This window comes from Rhipicephalus microplus, chromosome 7 (assembly GCF_043290135.1).
Source record: "Rhipicephalus microplus isolate Deutch F79 chromosome 7, USDA_Rmic, whole genome shotgun sequence".
In the NCBI taxonomy this organism is placed as follows: Eukaryota; Metazoa; Arthropoda; class Arachnida; order Ixodida; family Ixodidae; genus Rhipicephalus; species Rhipicephalus microplus.
In genome coordinates, this window is record NC_134706.1 from 49,353,897 (window position 1) to 49,376,072 (window position 22,176).

General features: G+C 45.0%; 1 protein-coding gene across 9 annotated transcripts in view; it reads left to right on the forward strand.

Annotated features, from left to right (window-relative positions):
* LOC119179235 (BAI1-associated protein 3-like) overlaps window positions 1-22,176 on the forward strand; it is a 558,733-nt gene that overhangs the window by 370,756 nt on the left and 165,801 nt on the right. For all 9 annotated transcript variants that reach the window (XM_075869133.1, XM_075869128.1, XM_075869129.1 and 6 more), the window contains 4 exons: window positions 2,658-2,741; window positions 8,306-8,574; window positions 10,612-10,881; window positions 16,311-16,355. In XM_075869133.1, coding sequence (XP_075725248.1) covers window positions 2,658-2,741; window positions 8,306-8,574; window positions 10,612-10,881; window positions 16,311-16,355 — 668 coding nt within the window. The remainder of the gene's footprint in view (window positions 1-2,657; window positions 2,742-8,305; window positions 8,575-10,611; window positions 10,882-16,310; window positions 16,356-22,176) is intronic.

A 22,176-nucleotide genomic window follows, 5' to 3' on the forward strand; every position in this document is an offset into this window, starting at 1 on the left:
CAGACTGAAATTGCCGAGGTAACTGAATACGTCGCTCGTTATTTTTTACACGAGGTCTAGTCTGCGATGTCATAACCATGGCCGATGCATAATTGGACATAACTTAACCGTGCCCTGTATACACGCATCTCTACTAAGTAGCGCAGGCATCTTTTTTTTTTCATACTCCACGATTATTGGCACAATGTGAACATTTCAACGCTGAAAATTTACGTTCATCTTGGCTAAATATCTACAACGTAGCCGCAAGATTGCCCTTCTCTCGCTTCTCCGGAAATTTTATAACCACCCATACGTTCAAAGCAGCTGTCTTTCCAGGCACAGGCCATCTTTTCCAATTGAAACGTACGCATTCTCGCTCAGCTCATTACGACAAATGCTTCATTCCCTGATCAATTCTTGCATGGAATGACCTGGCATCCCACGCTGCCACCGGAGCCAATTTCGCAACGTTTCAGGAGCTTTTACTCAACAATTCTGAGTAAATATCCGTGGAGCGTACTTTTTAAACTTTTCTTCACGAGTTCCTCGGCGTTTAATTTTCCTCTTGCGGTCATTCGTCAATTTCACGACCATTGTACGCGCTGATTCGTCTTTATTTATTTGTAAATCCCGGGCTTGTCTGTCTTCCGATTAATACTTTGGTTTGCTTCGTGTAGTTGCATGATGAATTTGTTAGTGCCCTTTAGTAACCTTTATTCACGTGTGCATTAGAGCCACACCGCGGCCACTTAGTCAAGTACGCAGTGTGTCCACTCCTTGACCTGATTTTGTAGACATACCTACGTCTGAACCTTACAACGCATTTCATGCTAAAAGTCACAATAGGCAGCCCACTGTTCTACCGTAGTACAAGGTGCGATACTTTGAGTCGCCCTCTCTTTTTTTTTTCAGCTGATTTAACTAAAATATCAAGGACTAGAGTCACGTGACGTTTTATGACTCAAAGTGAATAACCGAATATACTGTTTATTTCTGCGTGGAGAGTGGTCTAAGAGCAAGCCCCAGTTTCGATCCGAATGGATGATCGCGCTTGCATGGGCGTTGCTGTGTTACTTAGCAGGCTTAATTACCAACGGCCACCGATTTTACTGCAAGAAGCGAATGACGTCCATGCCAGTAGTGCTTTGCTTATCAAGTATCGCCGTGATGCCATCATCATCACCTTTATCAGCCTGACTATGCCCTCTGCAGGTCATAGGCCCCTCCAATGTTCCACCAATCAACGTGGTCCTGTGCTTTCTTTTGCCCGGTTGTACCCGCAAACTGCCTAATTTCATCCGGCAACCTAACTTCCTCTTATCCCCTCCCACCGCGTGTTTGCCTTCACTTGCACTAGATGTAACACTCGCCAAACAATTGCAGTTGTTTTAACAAGTGAAGAACAAACTGCTGGGCGAGTTGGTACTTCATCTTAACTGATTCGCGCGGAAAAAAATGAAGTAAGAAAGGTACACAACTGGACAGTGCCCTGTGTCTAGTTGTCTTCCTTTTGCACTTTCATTTTTTTCGCGCAACTCAGTTAACTTGTCTTGACCTTGCCCAAATATAATGCGGTTCCAAAGATAATTATCCCTCGCTGCGCAAGCACGTCGCTTCCTTGCAGCTCGTGGCGTCCACACTGCTGGAAATAGATTTAATGTAGCGCAGAGTACCTGGAAGATAAAAACGTGTTAAAAGGGCCACGCATATCGACAAGGTGAATGCTGACGACGGGATGAAGCAGTGTGCATCGGATCATAAATTTCGGCCTTCAATTTTGTCTTGTGCTTCCTAAGGACCCTCGGTCTTCACGAGTGCTCGTAAAAGAACATTGCGAGACGGTGCTGTGTAGTCTCAAGCTGACTTTTAATTCACCTCTTTCTTACTCTTCTTCTTTTCTCTCTCTTTCCTTTCTATTACTCCTCCTTTCTCATTTTCCCCATGTGTAGGGTAGCCAACAGAACGAAAGCTTTGTTAACCTCCCTGCCTTTCATCTCTATTTCTCTCTATCTCTTCTCGTTCAAAGCCTACTTTTTTTTTGTTCTTGTTAACCTTTTGTTCTGCCCTATGTTTTGAATGATGGGTGGTTGAAGTTCGGTGTTTTTATGGTGCTGTGGCCTTTTGTATTGTTTGTTCTAGTTAACAGCCTTTCGATGACCTGATAACCTTTTTGTAGTTCACACATGTTTTGGTTTCTATATCTGCTGTAGACGCCGGGCTGCGTTTGAAGGGTGGAGGGATATTGCGCGGTTTTATGAGGCTTCACCGCTCAAAAAAAAAAACAATGTTGACCAATGCCTAAACTTTCATGTCATTTTAAGTAACGTGCGTGTTGCCACGCCGAAGCCCCGTGTAAGACGTCATATCTCTAGGCCAAACATGTCGCCATCGATATAGTTATCACCGGTGATTTGCGAGAGCGACAGTCGTGGGCGGGCGCTATCCGCTGCTCAGATAAACGATCGATGCCTATGACTAGGCGTGCGCGGGCGTCTCCGATTGGCCAAAGTCTACAGCTAAAAATGATAGGACGAACTAAATCGTAGCTCACTCGCTGACGCAAGTGACGGGTACACCACCTGGGAACGGAAGATTAATGATCGTCTACCCCGTCTCGTCCCTCCTAAGATCTCTATTTCCGTTTCTTATCTTTTTTTTTCTTTATCTCTTTGCAGGATGACGCCGACAAGGAAAAGCCAATACCGACGGAGACTGAACTCGGCATCGCTCACCAGGAGTACCAGATTAACAAAAAAGAGGTAAGGAATTGATAGTTAAGATAGATAATATATAAAGGAAATAAGAGTAAAAAATGACGACGTAACCATTCCCAAAAACAAAAAAAATGCAAGGAATAAATATAGTTCAACACATTGCGTTGGCGAGCTAGTTAGCGACAACCTATACTGTCTTTTCTTTTTTTTTTTTTGTTGTGATAGAGACAACACATATGTCGTAGCGCGTGTTGGGCGTTGTCACACGACATGTCCCACGGTGTTCTCGATGCTATAGGCGTACTTCGTATTTCACCGTCACAAATGAAGTACGAAGCATGCGAAATGTTCGCCTGCCGGTGGTAAATATGTGAAGTGCGTCGAACGCTTTAATGTCCCGATTACAAATGGGCCGCAACAGTGTGAAAATCGTTACAGTTGTCATCTCCGTCTTTATATGTAATTCTTCATTATTTTGCTTGCTTGGACAAAAAAAAATCGAAAATAGAGTTACTTTGCGAATAGAGTGACCTTTATCATCTTGCTACGGGTAAATATTCTGCAGTAAGAAGTTGTTCTTGGGCTAGTTGGTGCTTTATAATAACCACGGTGTAGTGCAAATACGCATAACAGACACACGGAAACAAAACGCCTACTTAACACACTCGCTGTGTGTTGTGTAAACACACGACAAATAGCGTCTCTGTTCCTAAATTTCGACATTATAGCCGTTTTCTATTTTGTACGTAGTGGCATTACTAAAACAAGTGACAAGCAATTGTACGACTTCCATTATTAGCTTTGATGAAGTCCCGACTGATATCTTGTGCTGACGTGCTATACGCAGTGAAGGTGAGGCAAAGGCAAATTTCTTGCACCCTTTAGGTTGTTCAGTTTGAATTCTTGTCTTACAGCAAAAATTACTGTTTTCCAACTTTCAGTATATCATACAAATAACGTATGACACACAAAGATGTTTACCTCATATTTGTAACTCGATCGTTACATTTCGATAAGTAAGCTGCCATATGGTTGAAAATGCAGAATTTTTCACCTTCGACGCCATAATGTGGCAATGTTTTTTCTTTACATATTCACGGAATATTTATGTAATATAAGAACTTGTAAAGCCAACAATTCAAATACGTTACTGGTAAAACATTTTCTTGCTTTCCCTACAAAACGTTAATCATGTAAGCTTTTGCCACTATACGGCAATGCCAAAAGTAGTAAAAGTTGAACAAAAAATGAATAACATATTGATAATGCAATTTTTGTGCCTTGAGATTACGAGAAAGATTTTTCCTGTTGTAGCTTGAACTGGGACTTTTGTATGAATTGATAAGGGTGACGCACTTTCCTTTGGTGACGCTCAAAGTTAGAGTCAACCTCAAGACCTAACTGAAAACGTAGAGCGTAAAAACTGTGAGAGACAGGATAATGGAAGGGACAAAGAGGAGAGCTAACTTCCAACAAAAATTGTATTGAAGAGCGTACAATATATATATATATATATATATATATATATATATATATATATATATATATATATCGCGAAAGAAAAAGACCAAGAAGTTTTAAAACCCCTAATTGCCATGGGCGAAAATCTATATTTTTAGGAAGGAAAATTCATTTTGCCAAACACCTAGAGGGAGGGAGTGCTGACGCAGCTCAGTCCTAATCTACAAATCCTCTCCGCCTCCATAATCTCCCTTGTCATTGTAATTCTGTTTTTATTTTGACTAAAAATCACGGCATCAAGAAAAAGTGATCTGCAGCCACACGTGCTGCATTGCTGTGCCAAAACACCATCTCGACCGTTCCTAATTATATATATATATATATATATATATATATATATATATATATATATATATATATATATATATATATATATATATATATAGGGGAAGTTATTAGACCCTTTGTAATGTAAATGTGAAGAAAGAAACGTGCGTGAGAAAAGAGAACTTGCCGTGAGCAGGAACCGAACCCGCGACCTTCGAAGCAAGTTATCTTTTCACCCACTTTTCTTTTTTCACATTTAAATTAAAATTAGTGTTATTACTTCCATTATACAATCCTTGGCATTATTGTCTGTTAGATCTCATTAATATTGTGTCAAAACACGGAAAAACGAGCCCTTAAGTATACATTTCTTTATATATATATATATATATATATATATATATATATATATATATATATATATATATATATATATCTGTATGTGTTTGTATTGAACGTACTTGCAGACAGCACATTTGCAAAGGGAATTGCCTTTACTAACGTCTCGGCCGTGGCACGGCCGAAACGTTAGTAAAGGCAATTTCCTTTTCAAATGTGCTATCTGCAACATAGAAATTACCCGGACCTGTCGTGCCTTCCGTTCAATATATATATATATATATATATATATATATATATATATATATATATATATATATATATATATATATATATATATATATATATATATATATATATATATATATATATATATATATAATGTGTGTGTGGGGGGGGAGATAAAGTAGTGTTTGTGGGATTCTTGCAAAGAACTGTATGGTAGCAGCTATTTTCATCACTGTTGCATCAGCAGCGAACCAACACTGTTTGGCGTCTACGGAAGATATATATGCGAGGCGGTAACCCTCGAGCAGAGATCAAGCTGACAGCATCGTGAAGACTGATGACTCGCCACTTGTGCGCTGAGAAGCGCTGTCGGCACGAGTCTGAGTGGTTATTTTCGGTGCGGCGCGGAGGAGTTCTCGATAAAGGCTTCGGTGCGAGCTTAACGGTTTTTTGGCGTGGGTGGCTGCTAACGCGCGTCAAAGCTCTTCTTTACGGCACGCCAGGTATTACGGCTGTGACAGCTCCACTCGGGGGTGGCGTATATAAAAACTGGAAGCGTGTTATGGGAGTTTCCTCCCTATCTTTCCCAGCCCTGTCGAACGTAACGTCGGCGTAATGTGTTGTAGTGGTGGTTATGTATGGCGGCCTGGTCGAGAAGTCCGCTAGATAATGACGGCATCAAAGGATTGATTGATTCGATGGATATGTGGCGCTGAACGTCCCAAAACGCAGCATTAAAGGTAGCAAGGTGGCAGCTTCCGAGAAGCGGAAGCAGGTTGAACGCGAACCGCGCGAAGAGACATTAGGATGTGTCAGAGGTAAACACGTGTTAACGAGCGGGTAGTTTTTTTATCTCTATATTGGCATATGACTGCCTTTCATTCATTTTGTTCATTGGTTTTTAGGTGCGGGGCACTTGTGGAGTGCGGCTTGTCGACCATCCATTTATGTCACGTGACGCGAACGCGTTCGTAGTAAGGCGCTCAATACAAGCATAGCATTGCTCCAAATGTCCATTAAATGAACAAACAGGGTTTAAAATAACTAACAGCAACAACTCAGAAGTAATCCCCGTAGTCTTGATAGGAACACCGGCAGCACCAAAAGAAAGCAGAAGCATCCGAGACAAAAATGAGACAGAAACAGGAAGGATGCTGTCAGTTGGTCAAGTTGGTACGTAGTCAAGTTGGGACATATGCAAGCTGGTGCATAGTCAAGTTGGAACATAGGCAAGCTGGTACATAGTCAAGTTGGAACATAGTCAAGTTGTTACATAGTCAAGTTGGAACATAGTCAAGTTGGAACATAGGCAAGCTGTTACGTAGTCAAGTTGGAACATAGGAAAGCTGGTACGTAGTCAAGCTGGAACATAGTCAAGTTGTTACATAGTCAAGTTGGAGCATAGTCAAGTTGGAACATAGGCAAGCTGGTACGTAGTCAAGTTGGAACATAGTCAAGTTGGAACATAGGAAAGCTGGTACGTAGTCAAGCTGGAACATAGTCAAGTTGTTACATAGTCAAGTTGGAGCATAGTCAAGTTGGAACATAGGCAAGCTGGTACGTAGTCAAGTTGGAACATAGTCAAGTTGGAACATAGGCAAGCTGGTACGTAGTAAAGTTGGAACATAGTCAAGTTGGAACATAGTCAAGTTGAAACATAGGCAAGCTGGAACGTAGTCAAGTTGGAACATGGTCAAGTTAGAACTTAGGCAAGTTGTACGTAGTCTCTGTCTTTTTCATGTACCAACTTTCTTAACAAGCCAGCCTTATGAACTTGTAATTTTAGTACTTTATTTAAAAAAACTAATAGCGTTACGTAAGTATTCCCTAAAGTCCGGCGACGGGCTCACCTAGTGAGCGAGTACCTCTCTCGATTTCGATTTGTGGGTGCTGCTTTGCGACATCTTATGGGTGAAATAACCTAACGGAGCTAACTATGTATCTGACTGATTGTGCGATTCTCCTTAACAATACTCTGCTAGTGCCGGAGAAACGTTACAAGCTCACCTGAACCCTGAACTATTCGCGTCATCGACGCTTTGGTAATCAAAGCGGACGGTGGTCTATAAGGATGTGAATATCTGGTTTTCCTTGCTACTGACTTCCTCTGCATTCGCAGTGGGAAAACTGTCATACGTATTTTTTTTATTTAAGTATATCAGAAGCGGTTAAGGTTGGCTCAAGCTTACGCAGTTGTGCTTAGAGTTCCTGTAGGATAGTTTTTTTTTAACGTAGGTAACCCTTCTGCGCGTTTGTTGAACCAATTTCCTGTTAGAGTTTCTAGGAGCCATAAGCGTCTCTGATTTCGGGTAAGTCACACTACGCGATCTTTTTTCTAACAAGCATGTAGACAACTGAAGCGTTTGACTTTCGTTAAGTGACACTGTCATTTCGGTTAATTTCAGAAGCCACCTCCAGCAATATCAAACACAGAATCACATTGCCGCACGTAGGGGGAGCTACCCAAACCTCATTTTTTTTATTATGAACAGGAATTTCGTAACTGCTTTACAAATCAATTAAGCATATCCATAATTAACATAGCTGTTGCAGGCAGAACCAGTCTACGAACTAGTATTTTGATATATCGGGTGGCGCATGTTGGTTGATCTATCTATCTATCTATCTATCTATCTATCTATCTATCTATCTATCTATCTATCTATCTATCTATCTATCTATCTATCTATCTATCTGTCTGTCTGTCTGTCTGTCTGTCTGTCTGTCTGTCTGTCTGTCTGTCTGTCTGTCTGTCTGTCTGTCTGTCTGTCTGTCTGTCTGTCTGTCTGTCTGTCTGTCTGTCTGTCTGTCTGTCTGTCTATCTATCTATCTATCTATCTATCTATGTATCTATCTATCTATCTATCTATCTATCTATCTATCTATCTATCTATCTATCTATCTATCTATCTATCTATCTATCTATCTGTCTATCTATCTATCTATCTATCTATCTATCTATCTATCTATCTATCTATCTATCTATCTATCTATCTATCTATCTATCTATCTATCTATCTATCTATCTATCTATCTATCTATCTATCTATCTATCTATCTATCTATCTATCTGTCTGTCTGTCTGTCTGTCTGTCTGTCTGTCTGTCTGTCTGTCTGTCTGTCTGTCTGTCTGTCTGTCTGTCTGTCTGTCTGTCTGTCTGTCTGTCTGTCTGTCTGTCTGTCTGTCTGTCTGTCTGTCTGTCTGTCTGTCTGTTACAATCTGAGCATCTTCTTGCCCGCCATTGTCTACGCAGTGGGAGGAGCTGTACGTGGAGGTGCTGTACACGATTGAACACAAGCTCGGCTGCTCTGGCGGCGTCAGCCCTGGAGAGCTGCACGGGTACGCCCAGGCGGCGTTCGGCATGCCGCCGGACAACCACCGGCGCCTCCTGGGATTGGCGAGAGAGGAGAAGCCGCCCATACCGGTGCTCAACGTGACCGTGGTCGAGGCACAGGGGCTCGAGGCCAAGGACCCGAACGGATACAGCGACCCCTACTGCATGCTCGGAATACAGCCGTGTTTGTGAGCGAGCGTTTCTCGTAGTTAGGTCATTGTCGTTCATGACATCTTCCAGCCCCCCAACCCCCATCCCTACCCCACCGTCTCGCGCTTCACGGGCACAGTGTTGCTACATCTGAAAGAACCTCACGGAACTAGCTACACATGACGCGTATCTCAACTGCCGTGAAAAGCAGGAAGTCGATAAAGTGCAGCATAACATACCGAGCGTGCATGTCGCATACCGAGCTTTGGGATCTTTCAAACAGGACTTTGCTGGTGCCAGGTAAACCCTCCATGCTTACCCTAAACACTGGCGTCGTCCGCAGTTAGGTAAAACGGAGCAGTGGCAACTCTACGAACAGGAATCGCAGGGTGCTATTGCTACGCACTTCCTCAGATTGAATAGTGCTGGAGCTGCCATATGTTCCTCTCGTGAGCGTTGCACTTGAAGGCTTGTCACCAATCTATACTTCTCATGTGGCCTGATGACGCTCACAATCAAGCGCTTAGCAGGCATCAAACAATGTAAGTATCGCTGAAAACCGATTCGCAATGAACTAAGAAGATATAAAATAAAACGATATATAGAACAGAAATGGCCAAGAAAGAATTCATATATTTGAACTAAAATTGCTTAAAGCTTTCGCAACCCTACATTTGATTCTGACGCCGCGCAAAGAGGGCGCCAGTACCTCGCCTGTTGCTCGATTCATGCTTAGCCGGGCGCTCGATGCGTACTTAACCGGCACTTTTCTAGCGCCCAATCAGCGCGCCGTTTCGCAAGTGCTCCTGGAAAGGCAGCGTCGACGCCACGCGAATCCCGAGATGTAGGCTGAGGGCGCCGTTGCAACTCTACGGCCGCGTTAAGTGAGCCATTATCTTGTGCCTCTGCTAGTGAAAGCTTATAGAGCAGCTGCTCAACGTAAGCCGCAAGAACAGAAGTCTGGTATCGTTAAAATTCAGACAGCTACGATTCGTTAGCGCGGGCAACCCAATCTTAAAATAAACAGTCTACATCGTCTCCAAAGTCTTTATCGCGTCTGAAAATTCGGCCCTTGCATGGTGTGTGGAAAGGCATTTGCTGCGCAACGTCAATAGCGCCAGAACAACCCAACCACCTCATTGGACCCGAACACGCAACAACATGATGGCATCTAGTCAATAGATAATACCACAAATCACATAACGTTAAAACTGCGCAATACCATAGTGCCCACATTACAATGACAGCAGTCTTAGCGCCAATAACACTAGCACCAATAGAATAACAACGACGTGACGGTAATCGATTGGTGCCTGCTTCACGCACTTCCTCAGGTTTCATAAAAGAGGAACTGCTGCTTTATTTTTTTACTTTCAATCTCGTCCGATGTGCGACGGAGGTGGGCCGCTGTGGTGGAACCTATAGCACCCAGATCCCTCCTCCTTTTTTTTATTAGTGAGCCCTTAACGGGCATGTGTCAGCACCAAAAAGACATCCTCGATACGTTTTACTTTTGCTCAAGAAGTCCTGCATGGAAGACTTGCGATTATAATAAATGATAGTAAAGACGTTATGTTTGTCGAGTTCAGGAATACATAAGAAATTACTGTAACACAAAATGGGGAGGTATGGCGAGGAAACACAGGACTGACGCTAATTTTCAACTGCGTGTCAATGCGCAACTATGTATTAAGGGTAAGTGATAGCATATCCATTCTTTACCCTAAATGACGGTACAGCAAGAGGGTGAATGAAAAGTGGAACTGATGATGAGGAGCAGTTATGTAAGGGAGAAGAGAATGAAAAGGAGATGGAGATGGTAATGCATAGGATAGCTATGTCTGTTATAGCTCAGTAAGAAGTGTTTCAGAAAGAGTCAAAGGAAAAGAGATGGTCTAGCATAAACTAGCGGAAGCGATCTGAGTAGGCAGGGAAGTTAAGCTAGTGAAGGGCACTAGCCCCGCCGTTTTCTTTGATTTCTCACCACTAGTGCATAGCTGCCCCCAAGTTCTTTTTTTTTCTTAAGTCAGGTATACGATAAGCTCACAGTTTTCCTTTTTTTTACTCTTTTCCAGCAACTCTGATCCCCAGAGGCGCCGGCGCCGCAGCAGCAGCGCCACTAGCGGCTGCGGCTCGGACGAGGAACCGCCTTCCGGGGGACGTTCGCCCGCCGGCAGCGCCACCGGTTCGCCGCGGCGCTCGCTGCGTAAGCTGGGCGCGTCGTTCCAGAAGCGCGAGCCTCGGAGCGGCTCTCTGGAGGGTGTCACCGTGCCGGCAAAGTTCATACGCACCACGACCGTCAAGCCGGCCACGCTCAACCCGCGCTGGAACGAGAGGTTCCGGCTGTGAGTGACGTGTTCCCACATTTCACGAAAAAAAGCTTCACGTTTCTCCACAGAGCTTCCTAATAATACACCAGAAGGAACTTTGGCGCTAGTGTCTGTAGGAGCTTGGTAGGGTTGAGGCGTTGGCAGGTTGCTTTATGCTTCTCGTCCCTTCTTCAACTTGTGTCTTGTCTTCACTTTTCGCTCCTTTTCTTTTTCCTCTAATAGGAGCTGCAATGCATGGTGCTTGAACCAGCACTGCAATGATGAGTTGTGGACAGATTTCCTTCAGTGAGCATGGGCATGATGGGTAGTACAGGGATTTGTATAAAATTCGTTCGTTCGGCTCCGTTTGGATCCGCGTCCTGCATTCGCTTCGTACAGCGAATGTTGGGCATTTTCAGTTCGCCACCTTGAACTTTCTAGGCTCACCGAGTCAAATAAACTTACGGAGATCGAAGTGGTCCGCTCTTTCACTCGAAGCAAGACCGAAACACAGCAATAGGCAAAGCCAGAAGCGCGTTCAAAACGTCTAGCACAAAGACCGGACAAATAAGTGAACTACTCTGAATTACCGCGGTGGCTGAACGATCGGAGCGCCACAGCTCCATCTTGTAAATATTGAAGGATGCTCTATACGTGACACTCCGCACTGACCAATCAGCATGGCTAAAACTTTTTAGGACATCCGTACTTGGGATGACAATACAATGGTGTAAATGGTACTGTATTTCTGTAGAAGTTATACTATATCAAAGCGACGCTATCGATGTGCATTTAGCAATAGGCTCAGGGCCTCATGCATTCGCTCAAGACGGTTCTAAAGCGAAATCCCCGTTTTCGATTGTAGATATTAAAACGAAAAGCACTTACTTGTTCCAGTTGGGCCCACACCTAAATATATACATCCGACACTGTGAACAACAAGAAAAAAAGAGAAATAAACAAACAGCTACTTAAACCGTGAGCAAACGGTCTCATCAATATAATGTGGCGTTTCAAGTTTTTGGCTGTCTTTTGCTAATTGCGCAACGCAGCTCAGCCGATCGAAAGCCATCTGCGAAGTGTCTTACGTGCGGACGACGACCCTTCTTGTTACAAATCAAATGAAAATGAAGAGTCTGAAATTGCTCAAATCCGACGAAAAAACTCCCAAGCATTTCCCCGAGGGTGAACATGGTTAAGTGCGAATACACGGGGTGATGCTATGAGGGGTATTTATTAATTCGCACTATTATATTTATTAATTACACTATGGTGCCTTTATGGTGTAATGGTTCCTGGGAATCGCAATTTGATCACACGGGGGAGTTTACGTTAACTCACTGGCGAATGCCAACGGATTTTAACTTTACTCCCCCTCACGACCCGCTCTCGACGGGAGACTGAGAGAGAAGGCGGGTGCACGAGAGAGAGGGGTGCGCGCGCAGCTGCAGCGAGCGAGGAGAGCGGAGGGGCGAGCGAAGGGGGAGGGGGTATAAGGAGCGTTATTGACACCGATATCAGCGTCGCGTCCGTGGCTTATTCGGTAGAGCGTCGCGCTGCGGCCCGCCAAGTCCTCTTTCTTTTAAAAATAGAGAGAAGACTGCGGACGCCGCCGACGGCGGTGGATGGTTTGGGGTCGCTTATAAAGTGTATTCACACTTAAAAGCTCCCTGAAACGCTTCATTACGTAGCAGCACCTACGGCTCTTTTACGTTTTTTTTTCCTCACAATCAATTCCCCCTAAAATCGACACTAAGCCTTGTAACACTCAAGCGCGTGAAGTTTAGCTCTAACTTGGATTCCCATAAGGTGCGCGGGGGCGTCATGGCCTTCTACTTTCCGGCAAAATCCGTTACTCGTTTCTATCGATTTGTTTGTTTGTTCCATCTGCCGTTTGGGGTGAACAGCGTGTCATGCTTCCTTTCTAGTTCCTCTCTTCTTTTTATCGCGCCAACGGGGCACGTACTACACGGCTTTCAGACGACATCAACAGGAAAGAGATATCGATCTTCTCTACTCTCCACTTTTTTTTCGTTGTTTAACTTTTGTTTTAAAAGCGTTCTCACTACTGAACCATCTCGCGACGCCACGTGCTGCTTCTCAAATACGCTTTCTACACTAGCGTAAAGCAGGAGAACAAGGAATAAAGCAAAAAGATTAACAAACTGAGGATTAGAAAACGGAGAAACAAAAAGAGGCTCCCTTTAAGCGAACACAACCGCCACGTCGTCGTATTCTTCGAAGCGACTAAAAAGCACCTCCCTTCCTATCCATCTCTCCCTCTCTCTCACTAAACATCTCTTCGAAATTGTCCATTTTGCCGATTAATTTTTTATCTTATCTCTCCCACCATTTTGTATCCCTTCTTCCCGCGAATGCAACCAAACTGGCTCGATTCACAGAACGAGTCGGTGCTCTTCGATTTGGCGTCAATAAAAGAAACGAAAAGAAAACGAGAGTGTATAACCTTGTCTGAAAGCAGCTGTTGGATTCATCTCTCCCACTCTTTTTTTTTTCGCTTTAGTATTTTTTGTTTGTTTTTTCTAACTTTGCTTGTCGCCTGCCTTGTTTGCGCCATTCACGCCGGTACGGACGTCATGTTTTGCAGCTCGGAACAATCAAAGTTGAACGGGCCGGAAAAGCGAGTTTGACATTTTTGCTTCCCGTTCACCTATTGTTTCAGGTTTTGCAGTAGAGAAGTTGGGGAGAGAGCAAGAAGCCCGATTTGGGCAAGAAGGAGAGGGCACTGGGAGATTTGGAGTTGAGAGATCGGGCTGAGCGTATTGAGGAGTGGGGGTGAAAGTGGAGGATAGTAGCTTTCAGGAATGGCAATTTAATTTTGCTCGCGTCGTCTCGGTATCGATCCGATGGCCTCTGCATTGATGTGTAGTCGCGATTTCAGGAACAGGGACCGTGAAATCTATCGAATTTTCTCGGTTCAAATAAAAGGAAGAAAACAAACTCGTCGGCACTGGTTGTTGTTTACACGACATGAAAGTGCTTTTTCTCTCCTGTGAGTGTACACAAAAGCGACAGAGCTCAATAGCTAGATGCATCGAAAAAAACAAGAAAAAAAGTCAATACTAACAATAACTAAACTGAATATTCCAAGCAAATGGGCTGCTTCGAGTGTCATCTTTACGGGCCCTGAATGCCGATAGAAGAGTAAAGGTATTTTACAATTATGATGTAAGATGCACAGAGCAAGAAACAGAAAATAGCTAAAAGAAAGCATGATTGAATCCTTCTTCACATGAATCGGTATTACACGAAAGTGAAACCTATCATCACAGAAGTACAGTCACGTAAGGCGAACACGACAGGGAGCTAGCCTTAATGAACCTATTTTTTTTTCAAGACAAAAACAAAAAAAGCAAGCTATTTTCTTAAAGCTAGACGTGGTGCTTATTGCGTAGTGAGTATGATAGTCTGTACCGTGTCTATTGGCGGCTGGAAGCTATAACACTGCTTGAGGTCGATGCACCCAAGTAGACGCCTAATGAGACATCTTCATCGCGACGACTAACACCTATCATCACGATTTAACTGTTGTGGTCGCTGGAGTTCTTAACTATACGTGAACCTAGCGTATGACAATTCCCACGCAAATGTGGTATCAGAAAAACGCACTCAACTCCCCCGAAGAGAAACATGAGAAAATGCGAATGCATTTCTCGCACTGAGAGAGGGCACTGTTGCTGTCAGACATTCGCCTTCACCGACTTCTGCCATCGGCTTGAAAGGAGCCCAGGCAGCGAACGGTTGAGAGTGAGGGTTGAGTGGACGGGAGAGTTGGGCGCCAGCGTTGTTGGCTCTGTGTTGATGTTTCACAGCGGCGTCTCGAGCGCAGATTTTCGGATGTTCTTCAGAGGCGCCCAGCCAGTGAACGGTCGAGAGTGAGGTGCGTGTGAACGGGAGAGTAGAGCGCAAGGAGGAGAGGAAGGGAATGGCGAGAAGTAGCTGTGAAACACTTACGGATGCCCCGCCGCGGTGGTCTAGTGGCTAAGGTACTCGGCAGCTGACCCGCAGGTCGCGGGTTCGATTCCCGGCTGCGGCGGCTGCATTTCCGATGGAGGGGGAAATGTTGTAGGCCCGTGTGCTCAGATTTGGGCGCACGTTAAAGAACCCCAGGTGGTCAAAATTTCCGGAGCCCTCCACTACGGCGTCTCTCATAATCATATGGTGGTTTTGGGACGTTAAACCCCACAAATCAATCAATCAACACTTACGGACCCTCTCCTACACTATTTCGCCCCACATCCTTCGGTTGCTAGAGGCGAGGGTAAGCGTGCACGCCAGCAGCTGTTGTAATGAGTGAGAGAGTGAGCGCGGAGAGATGACACGGGCCGGCGCGTTGCCGCCGCCGCCGGATGCCTGACATAGCCCGACTATGAAATGCATTCGCATTTGAAAGCAAATACTTAAAACTTGTACTTGATCTGTTCTTATTCTAACCATCAATTAGGAGAGAAACTGGACGATGTGTGCTTCTGAGTAATAAGGTAACTTGTGCCTGCGCTCATGCATAAACTACCACGCTCCGTTTCAGCAAAATGCGAGGCAGAGTTTCGTATAGCTTGAGGCTCGAGCGCACGCAACTCCTCTACGATCCGCTGGCCTCTGTCTCGCTCCTTCAAGGCTCGATATTCGCCTGTCGACATCATTGCCTTTCCGCAGTCTTTGCTGCGACAGTTTTTCAATAGGCGGCGAGTTGCTGTTGATGCTTCTTGAAGATGCACTACTGGGACAACGAACCGTCACTCGCTAACATGAAGCGAATGGCAAAGAACATTTTCATTTATTTACTTCTCTTATCATACTTCAGCCTCAATGAGGCTGTTGCAGGAGTGAGAAAAGAAAAAAAAACAGGAAGAATCAACAATCATGACCAGGTTTCGAAAAATGCTGGAAGTGATAAAGTTGAAAGGAAAAAGCTGTACTTGAACATGCCAGTGAGGTGAAAAAAGTTGCAATGCTAACGGTATGGTCACTCCTCGTAGACAAAGATCTGGAAATTTCCAGATATGATTCTAGAGTGCCGGAGCGACAAGAACTAATTAAATGTGGTATGGCCCGAATAACAATATTTAATGAACCGGAGAAGTGCCACCTCCTGGGGCGACACTGCGGGCCACTCTCACGTGGGGACAGTTAGACCTAGCTAGCGAGCAAGATTTTGATTTTTCTAGAATGAGGTTAAATGGAAGCTGCGTTCGTGTGAAATAGTATATTCCTGGCTGTGTGGTTTGATGTGTATAATCACTTTCATACAAACAAGATTTGGCATATTTTTCTAAAAGAACAAAAGTTACCAGAGTTGTCTTGTTGCACATCCTTGATAATAAATGGCGTTGACTCGATACGTGTGCACCAAGTATTTGCATAAACATTCGCATTGTATGCACTCGCGCGTTTGCAATAATAACGCTATAATTACATTTTCTTAATAGTATTTATTCACGCAGGGACATCGACGACATTTATACGGATCGACTTCACCTCGACGTCTGGTGAGTATTACTTTTATCCCATGTCCTGAGTATTTCATTTCATCAATAAATGTAAACAAGAAGTGTTACCAAGGTATCTTTCTCTCAAAGGTTCGAGGCAGTGAAGCGCCAGTTTTAGCTTCTGGGTAGCCCGGACTTCAACGGATAGCTGTCTGGTCGCAAAAAAAAAAAAATCACTGACCTAATATACGAGCACGTCGACCTCAAGGGAATAAAACGTATGGACGCTTTCACACCCAGATTGGGAGTCCTGTTCACAATATTTACGCTTATGAACAATCTTCTTCATGCATAAATACGTTTTGATTTTTTTGGGATCGACGTCCTCATCTTTTGATTCAATATAATGGTAGTTCATCAACAGCTGGTGCACACTTAGAGAAAGGCGCATGCCTCGGCCACTAAAAGGTGTGTACGGGGACGCGCTGGGAAAACACTCTGGGAATCGGAGTCATCGTTACTAGGTTCCCTCACTATGCTGGTGCTTGTTGTCCGCATCGTCTTATAGCTATCTTCATATCCATGTTAGCAATTGTGTTGTACGCCAGTTTTATTGCAATAGCAATTATATGGCCACTCTTGGCTGCATTTTGCCGCCGGCGTTGGCGTGAGCGTTGCCGTCACTCACTGCATATATTTACGCATCTACATATATGAAAATGCAAGAAATTGAAAAATCCAGAAAATTGACTGTGGCGCGCGGAATTGAACTTCGGCCCTCTGAATCGTGAGTGCAAGGCGTTAGCCACTGGGCCACCGGGGAACAAGTCTTTCAACGTTCAAACGGCAAGCTATCTGTATCTACCACTTACCGCTGCTGACGGGCATCTCGGGAGGGAACTATCGTGTTTTCAGCATTACCAGCAAGATGGTGCAATGAGCGCGCGTCGCCACATCGTCATTACGTGGCTGCCGCACTCTCATCTCTTACGCGCACTTTGCACCGCAAAGAGCAGGGGGTTGACGCTCAATCGCGCACACTAATCTCGCGGTAGGGAGGATCGTACGTCTTTGCTGGCGTTTGGCTTTTACTGGTACGATTCTGTTTTAGTTACCGGGCGCACATAGTCACTGCAATCGTTGCACAGCCTACGTTTGCAAAAAGAGTGCGCTTTTCAAACATGGCAAAGTAACAACTGAGACGCTTATTCGCGTTCATCTGTACCTGTGAATACGTTCTCTGAGTCATTTATGCGTGAGAAACGCGGAGCACGTTTCGATCAGCTTGCTATTCGGCGCGTGACATGCCAATTGGTTGCTATCGCGTGCATTTCTTCACCTTTGCGGCAAAGCTGCGACTTTTTTTCGACCACGATGAAATATTTGAGCCGGGCCTTCACAATAAGTGGTGGGTGCTGTAAACGGCTAAACCCTGCTCGCTTTTGCGGCGTTCGTCCGCGTACCACTACAGAGCATGTGATCTCCACCAAGCTGGCGAGAACGTCACACAATGGCGTCACAATGACGCCATTGTGTTGTGATAGTGCCATGACTGTAAATGCTGTTCACTTCATCACATGACGTCATGTGTGATCGCGAGTGCTCTCGAGAGCACGTGGCGGCCTCCCGTGGTGATTACGGCAACTACGCAGCTCGCAATGCTATCAGCCAATGACCATTAAATTGGGCATATGGCACAGTCATTCGGCTATACGGCTTTACTTGTATAAAGAAAATAGAAAAAATAATATAGGACTTTGAGAATTAATTGTAAATTTCAGGCAATGTGTGGTGCATCAGTGTTTGCCAAGCGTCTTCTGTGGAGCCGCGACTACCGGTAGCCAGTCTACTCTGACCAGGACGTAAAAGTGTTGCAGAATCAATTTTAAGAGTAGTAGACTGGGTTCCGAAAAAAAGGCGAGCGTGTCAGGGGCAGGCAGGTAGTTAACCCAGAGTTTGCAGGAAAGACGTAGCCTTGTATACCCCGAGACCGGGTTGGTTGGCTAAGCATGACGGTTACCGACTTGACTGGAGTACCGTCAGGCTGAGAATGATGATTATGCCGGTGGAACGTATTCATTTAGTTGAAATGCATTGCGAATTCTGGAAGCCTGCGGATTTACCCGAGTGAGTGATAACCTCCCATTCGCAGTGTGCGACCCCAAGTTCGAGTCCCAGCTTCACGAAAAATATTCTGCCGAAAGCCCAATACGTCTCATCAACCGTCCTTCGGCGACGTCAACCCAAGTGATGCAAGACGTCATCAGGTGATGAAGTGACTGTATGACGTTAGCATATGACGTCACAGATCGCAAAATTGTGACGTCTTTGTAACGGGACGTTATATAAAAACGTCATCACATGACATATTCGCTTGGGCAAAAGTGAGCTGATCGCAGAGGCAGTGCAAAACGATGATTGATATGTGGGGTTTAACGTTCCAAAACCACTATATGATTATGAGAGACGCCGTAGTGGAGGGCTCCGGAAATTTAGACCATCTGGGGTTTTTTAACGTGCACCCAAATCTGAGTACACGGGCCTACAACATTTCCGCCTCCATCGGAAATGCAGCCGCCGCAGCCGGGATTCGAACCCGCGCCCTGCGGGTCAGCAGCCGAGTACCTTAGCCACTAGACCACCGCGGCGGGGCGCAGTGCAAAACGAAGTGAACTACGGAAAGCTTGCTATGCTTCTGGTCCAGGTAGTGATGTGAGACCACGTTAAGCGTAAAAGGCCTTAAAGGGTTCGAAAGATGATAAATAGGTTGACTGAAAAGAGGAAGAAGGCTGCTTTCACCTTGGAATCATCTTAAGGATGTGCTTAAGGCACCCTGTCAACTATTTAGGAGCGAAGCTCCTCAGCCCCGCACCCCGCCGTCGAAGCTCCCTGCCGCTACACCGCTCCCCACACCCGCTCGCTCTCCGAAGTGGACGTAACGGCCGACTCAAGAGCTAGCGGCGCTGCAGTTCCATCTTGCATCATGCATCATGCGGGTGCAAATAACGCACGGAGTGCTGATAAAGCGAACACGAAGAAAAGCGTCGCAAGCGGCTACTCCTTGAGCGTCTCAGCTCACTCGCTCGCTGGATTCCGTGCCGACCGGTCGTGCCCTCGCGATCTTCGACGACAGCGTAGCTATGACCTACTGCACTTGCCCTACGCCCTTTCCTGACGCCGACAAATGCTCTCGCAAGTGGTGCCCCGTCCTCGGACTCCTGTGACCGTGTTTCCATCTTTCCTATCTCTCCTATCCCTCATATGTCCTCGCTCGCGGTCCTAACCCATTTCTCTCTCTCTCGCGCTATATATATATATATATATATATATATATATATATATATATATATATATATATATATATATATATATATATATATACCTTTATTCTCTTTATTCTCATTCTTTTAATCCCTGTGCAACCCCACCCCTTGTGAGCTACTGTTGAGGTGTCGCACCCTGATGCAGACAGTTACGGGGCTCACTTTTCTCTTCCCTCTTATGACCACTTCGCCGCTCGCTGGGGCATGTGCATCGTGTCTCTGTTCACGCGTCAGCCGCGCGTGTGTAGCTGGGTGTGCCGGCTCGTGAGCGGAGCTGCGAAACTGTACTGCTTTTAGAGATATTGCCCCACCGCTACTAGGGTGGCTAGAGTTCTAGCCACCTTACCACTATAGCGTCTTTATGAAAGCCAACAGCGAGATGAAGCGTCCAGTCGTTTGTGTCTCATTTCGAAGGAGCTTCGCTCGTCAGTTGCATACTTGTGCACAGAACTGCTAACCGTTGTTATGTCGTAACTAACTGCGCCGTACTATGTACTACATTGATGTAAAAGGGGCTGCTATTGGCAAGCAATAAGTGTGTATTTAGAATAAATGTTCGATGATTTATGGTACGATGTACTCTCTTATGGGAGAGCTTTGAGCTGACCCTGTCAGAAATCTGAGACAGAGGAACAGGTGTTTAACGATTTAGAGTACTCTACTATGGGAGAGCCCAAAGCCGTCCCGACATGTGACTGCCGATAAATAGAGCTTGCAGTTCGCAATCACCACTGCGAGTTGAGTCAAATTTATGTACGCATTGCAATGTAAGTTATCTGTATAGCCTCAGTTATTTCTCTGGGTACGCCAACAATTTGCTTTCTACTGGTAAACGGGCATTGGTGGTCCACCAATGCCTGGCAAGTGTTTTGAGTACACGTTACCATAGCTTTGCATCTTTTAGTTGAATTAGATGAAAGATTAATTACTGAACAGGGGCCCGTAGAGAAAATCTTAAGCTACCTGGCATAAGAATGTATAATATATGGCGAGCACTTTGCATTCCTCGTTACGTCACCATGGTGGTGTCATCGCATCGGGTCATAGCTTTGTCAAATGCGATCCGTTCGCAGAGGCTATAGAAGACCAGGCGAGCTGTCTCCAATATTCATGGCAGTGGAAAACTATATACGTTAGGTGCAGAAAGCTTTCATAATAATATTAACAGTATGTCTGGTTTTATGCCCCGAAACCACGATGCATGTGATTATGAAAGACGCCGTAGTGGAGGGCTCCCGAAATTTCGACCATCGGGTGTTCGTCAACCTCCACTGACATCGTTCAGCACACGGGCCTTTACCATATCGCCTCCGTCAAAATGCGACCACCGTGGATGGGATCAAACTCAGGACCTACGGGTCAGCAGCCGAGCCCATTGCTTCACCGTGGTGGACCAGAAAGCTTTCGAGGGGTGGCATGGCGGCATCAGTACATCGGCTTGGAGGTGCAACTTGATGACTTTCGGATTTGGTTGGTGTAAATGAATGCTTAAAAACACTGCGTATTATTTTCTCTGGCGTTAAGTTGATTCAGCAAAACAAAATTTACAACTTCCAAGATGGTTACTTCGCACGTGCGAAAAAGCTCGTTCCTTAAACGACATGTTCTAGTCTACTGGTTGCCAGGGCACCGCGAAATCTCTGGAAACGTGTTCGCAGACCAGCTTGCCGTTTCTGCTCAAGACAACGCTGCCGCCAATACATCTGTAGCTGTCCCTGCACTTGATCCGAAACCTTTTCTATGAGGGGAGCTCCGGGCGTGCTGGCAGCGCGTATGGGATAGGCAAACAGAAAACGAACTAAATGTTATCAAACCGAGAATTTAAAATTGGCCAACAGTATCCAGATCATGCTACGCACAAGTCACACTTACAAGACTACAGATAGGACACACACACTTGGCACATTCATACCCTTTGTCTGGTGGTGGTGGTGTACCATTGTGTGAGAGATGTGAAGAACCGTGAGCGGTTCTCCAGATTCTCGTCCAGTGCAGTGATAGATTCTCCCAGAAAAAAAAAAGCACTTTTTATTGCCCCTACCGACATCAGATACCCTTGCACTCACCAATGTTCATCGGTAGAGAACCACCTTTTTCCACATAAATCATAGCTGGCGTTTTTAACAGATGTACGAACTTTTAACGTCATGTACCAAGGCGCTCCGTAGCACAATCTCTGAAAAAAAAAATAATAGCGAAAGTTGGGCTAGTTGGTGGATCATTTTCGGGAAGTAAAAACAGCACACAAATATAGGCAAGGGCAGAGGAAGAGACGAAACCGCGCTGAACTCGTAACTAAACTTTATTGGAAGATACACGCACACATATGAAGCATCCTACTCGGTCATGTGGAAAACCAAAAACCAAAGAAAAACCGGTCATGTGGAAAACCAACTCAGCAGACGCCTTTGGTTTCCACGTGACCGGGTTGAATGCTTTATATAAGTGCGTGTATCTTCCAATAAAGTTCAGTTGCGAGTTCAGTGCGGTGTCGTCTCTTTTCAGTCTTTGTCTATATTTTCGCGCTGTTTTCACTTCCCAACTCTGAAGAGAGGTCG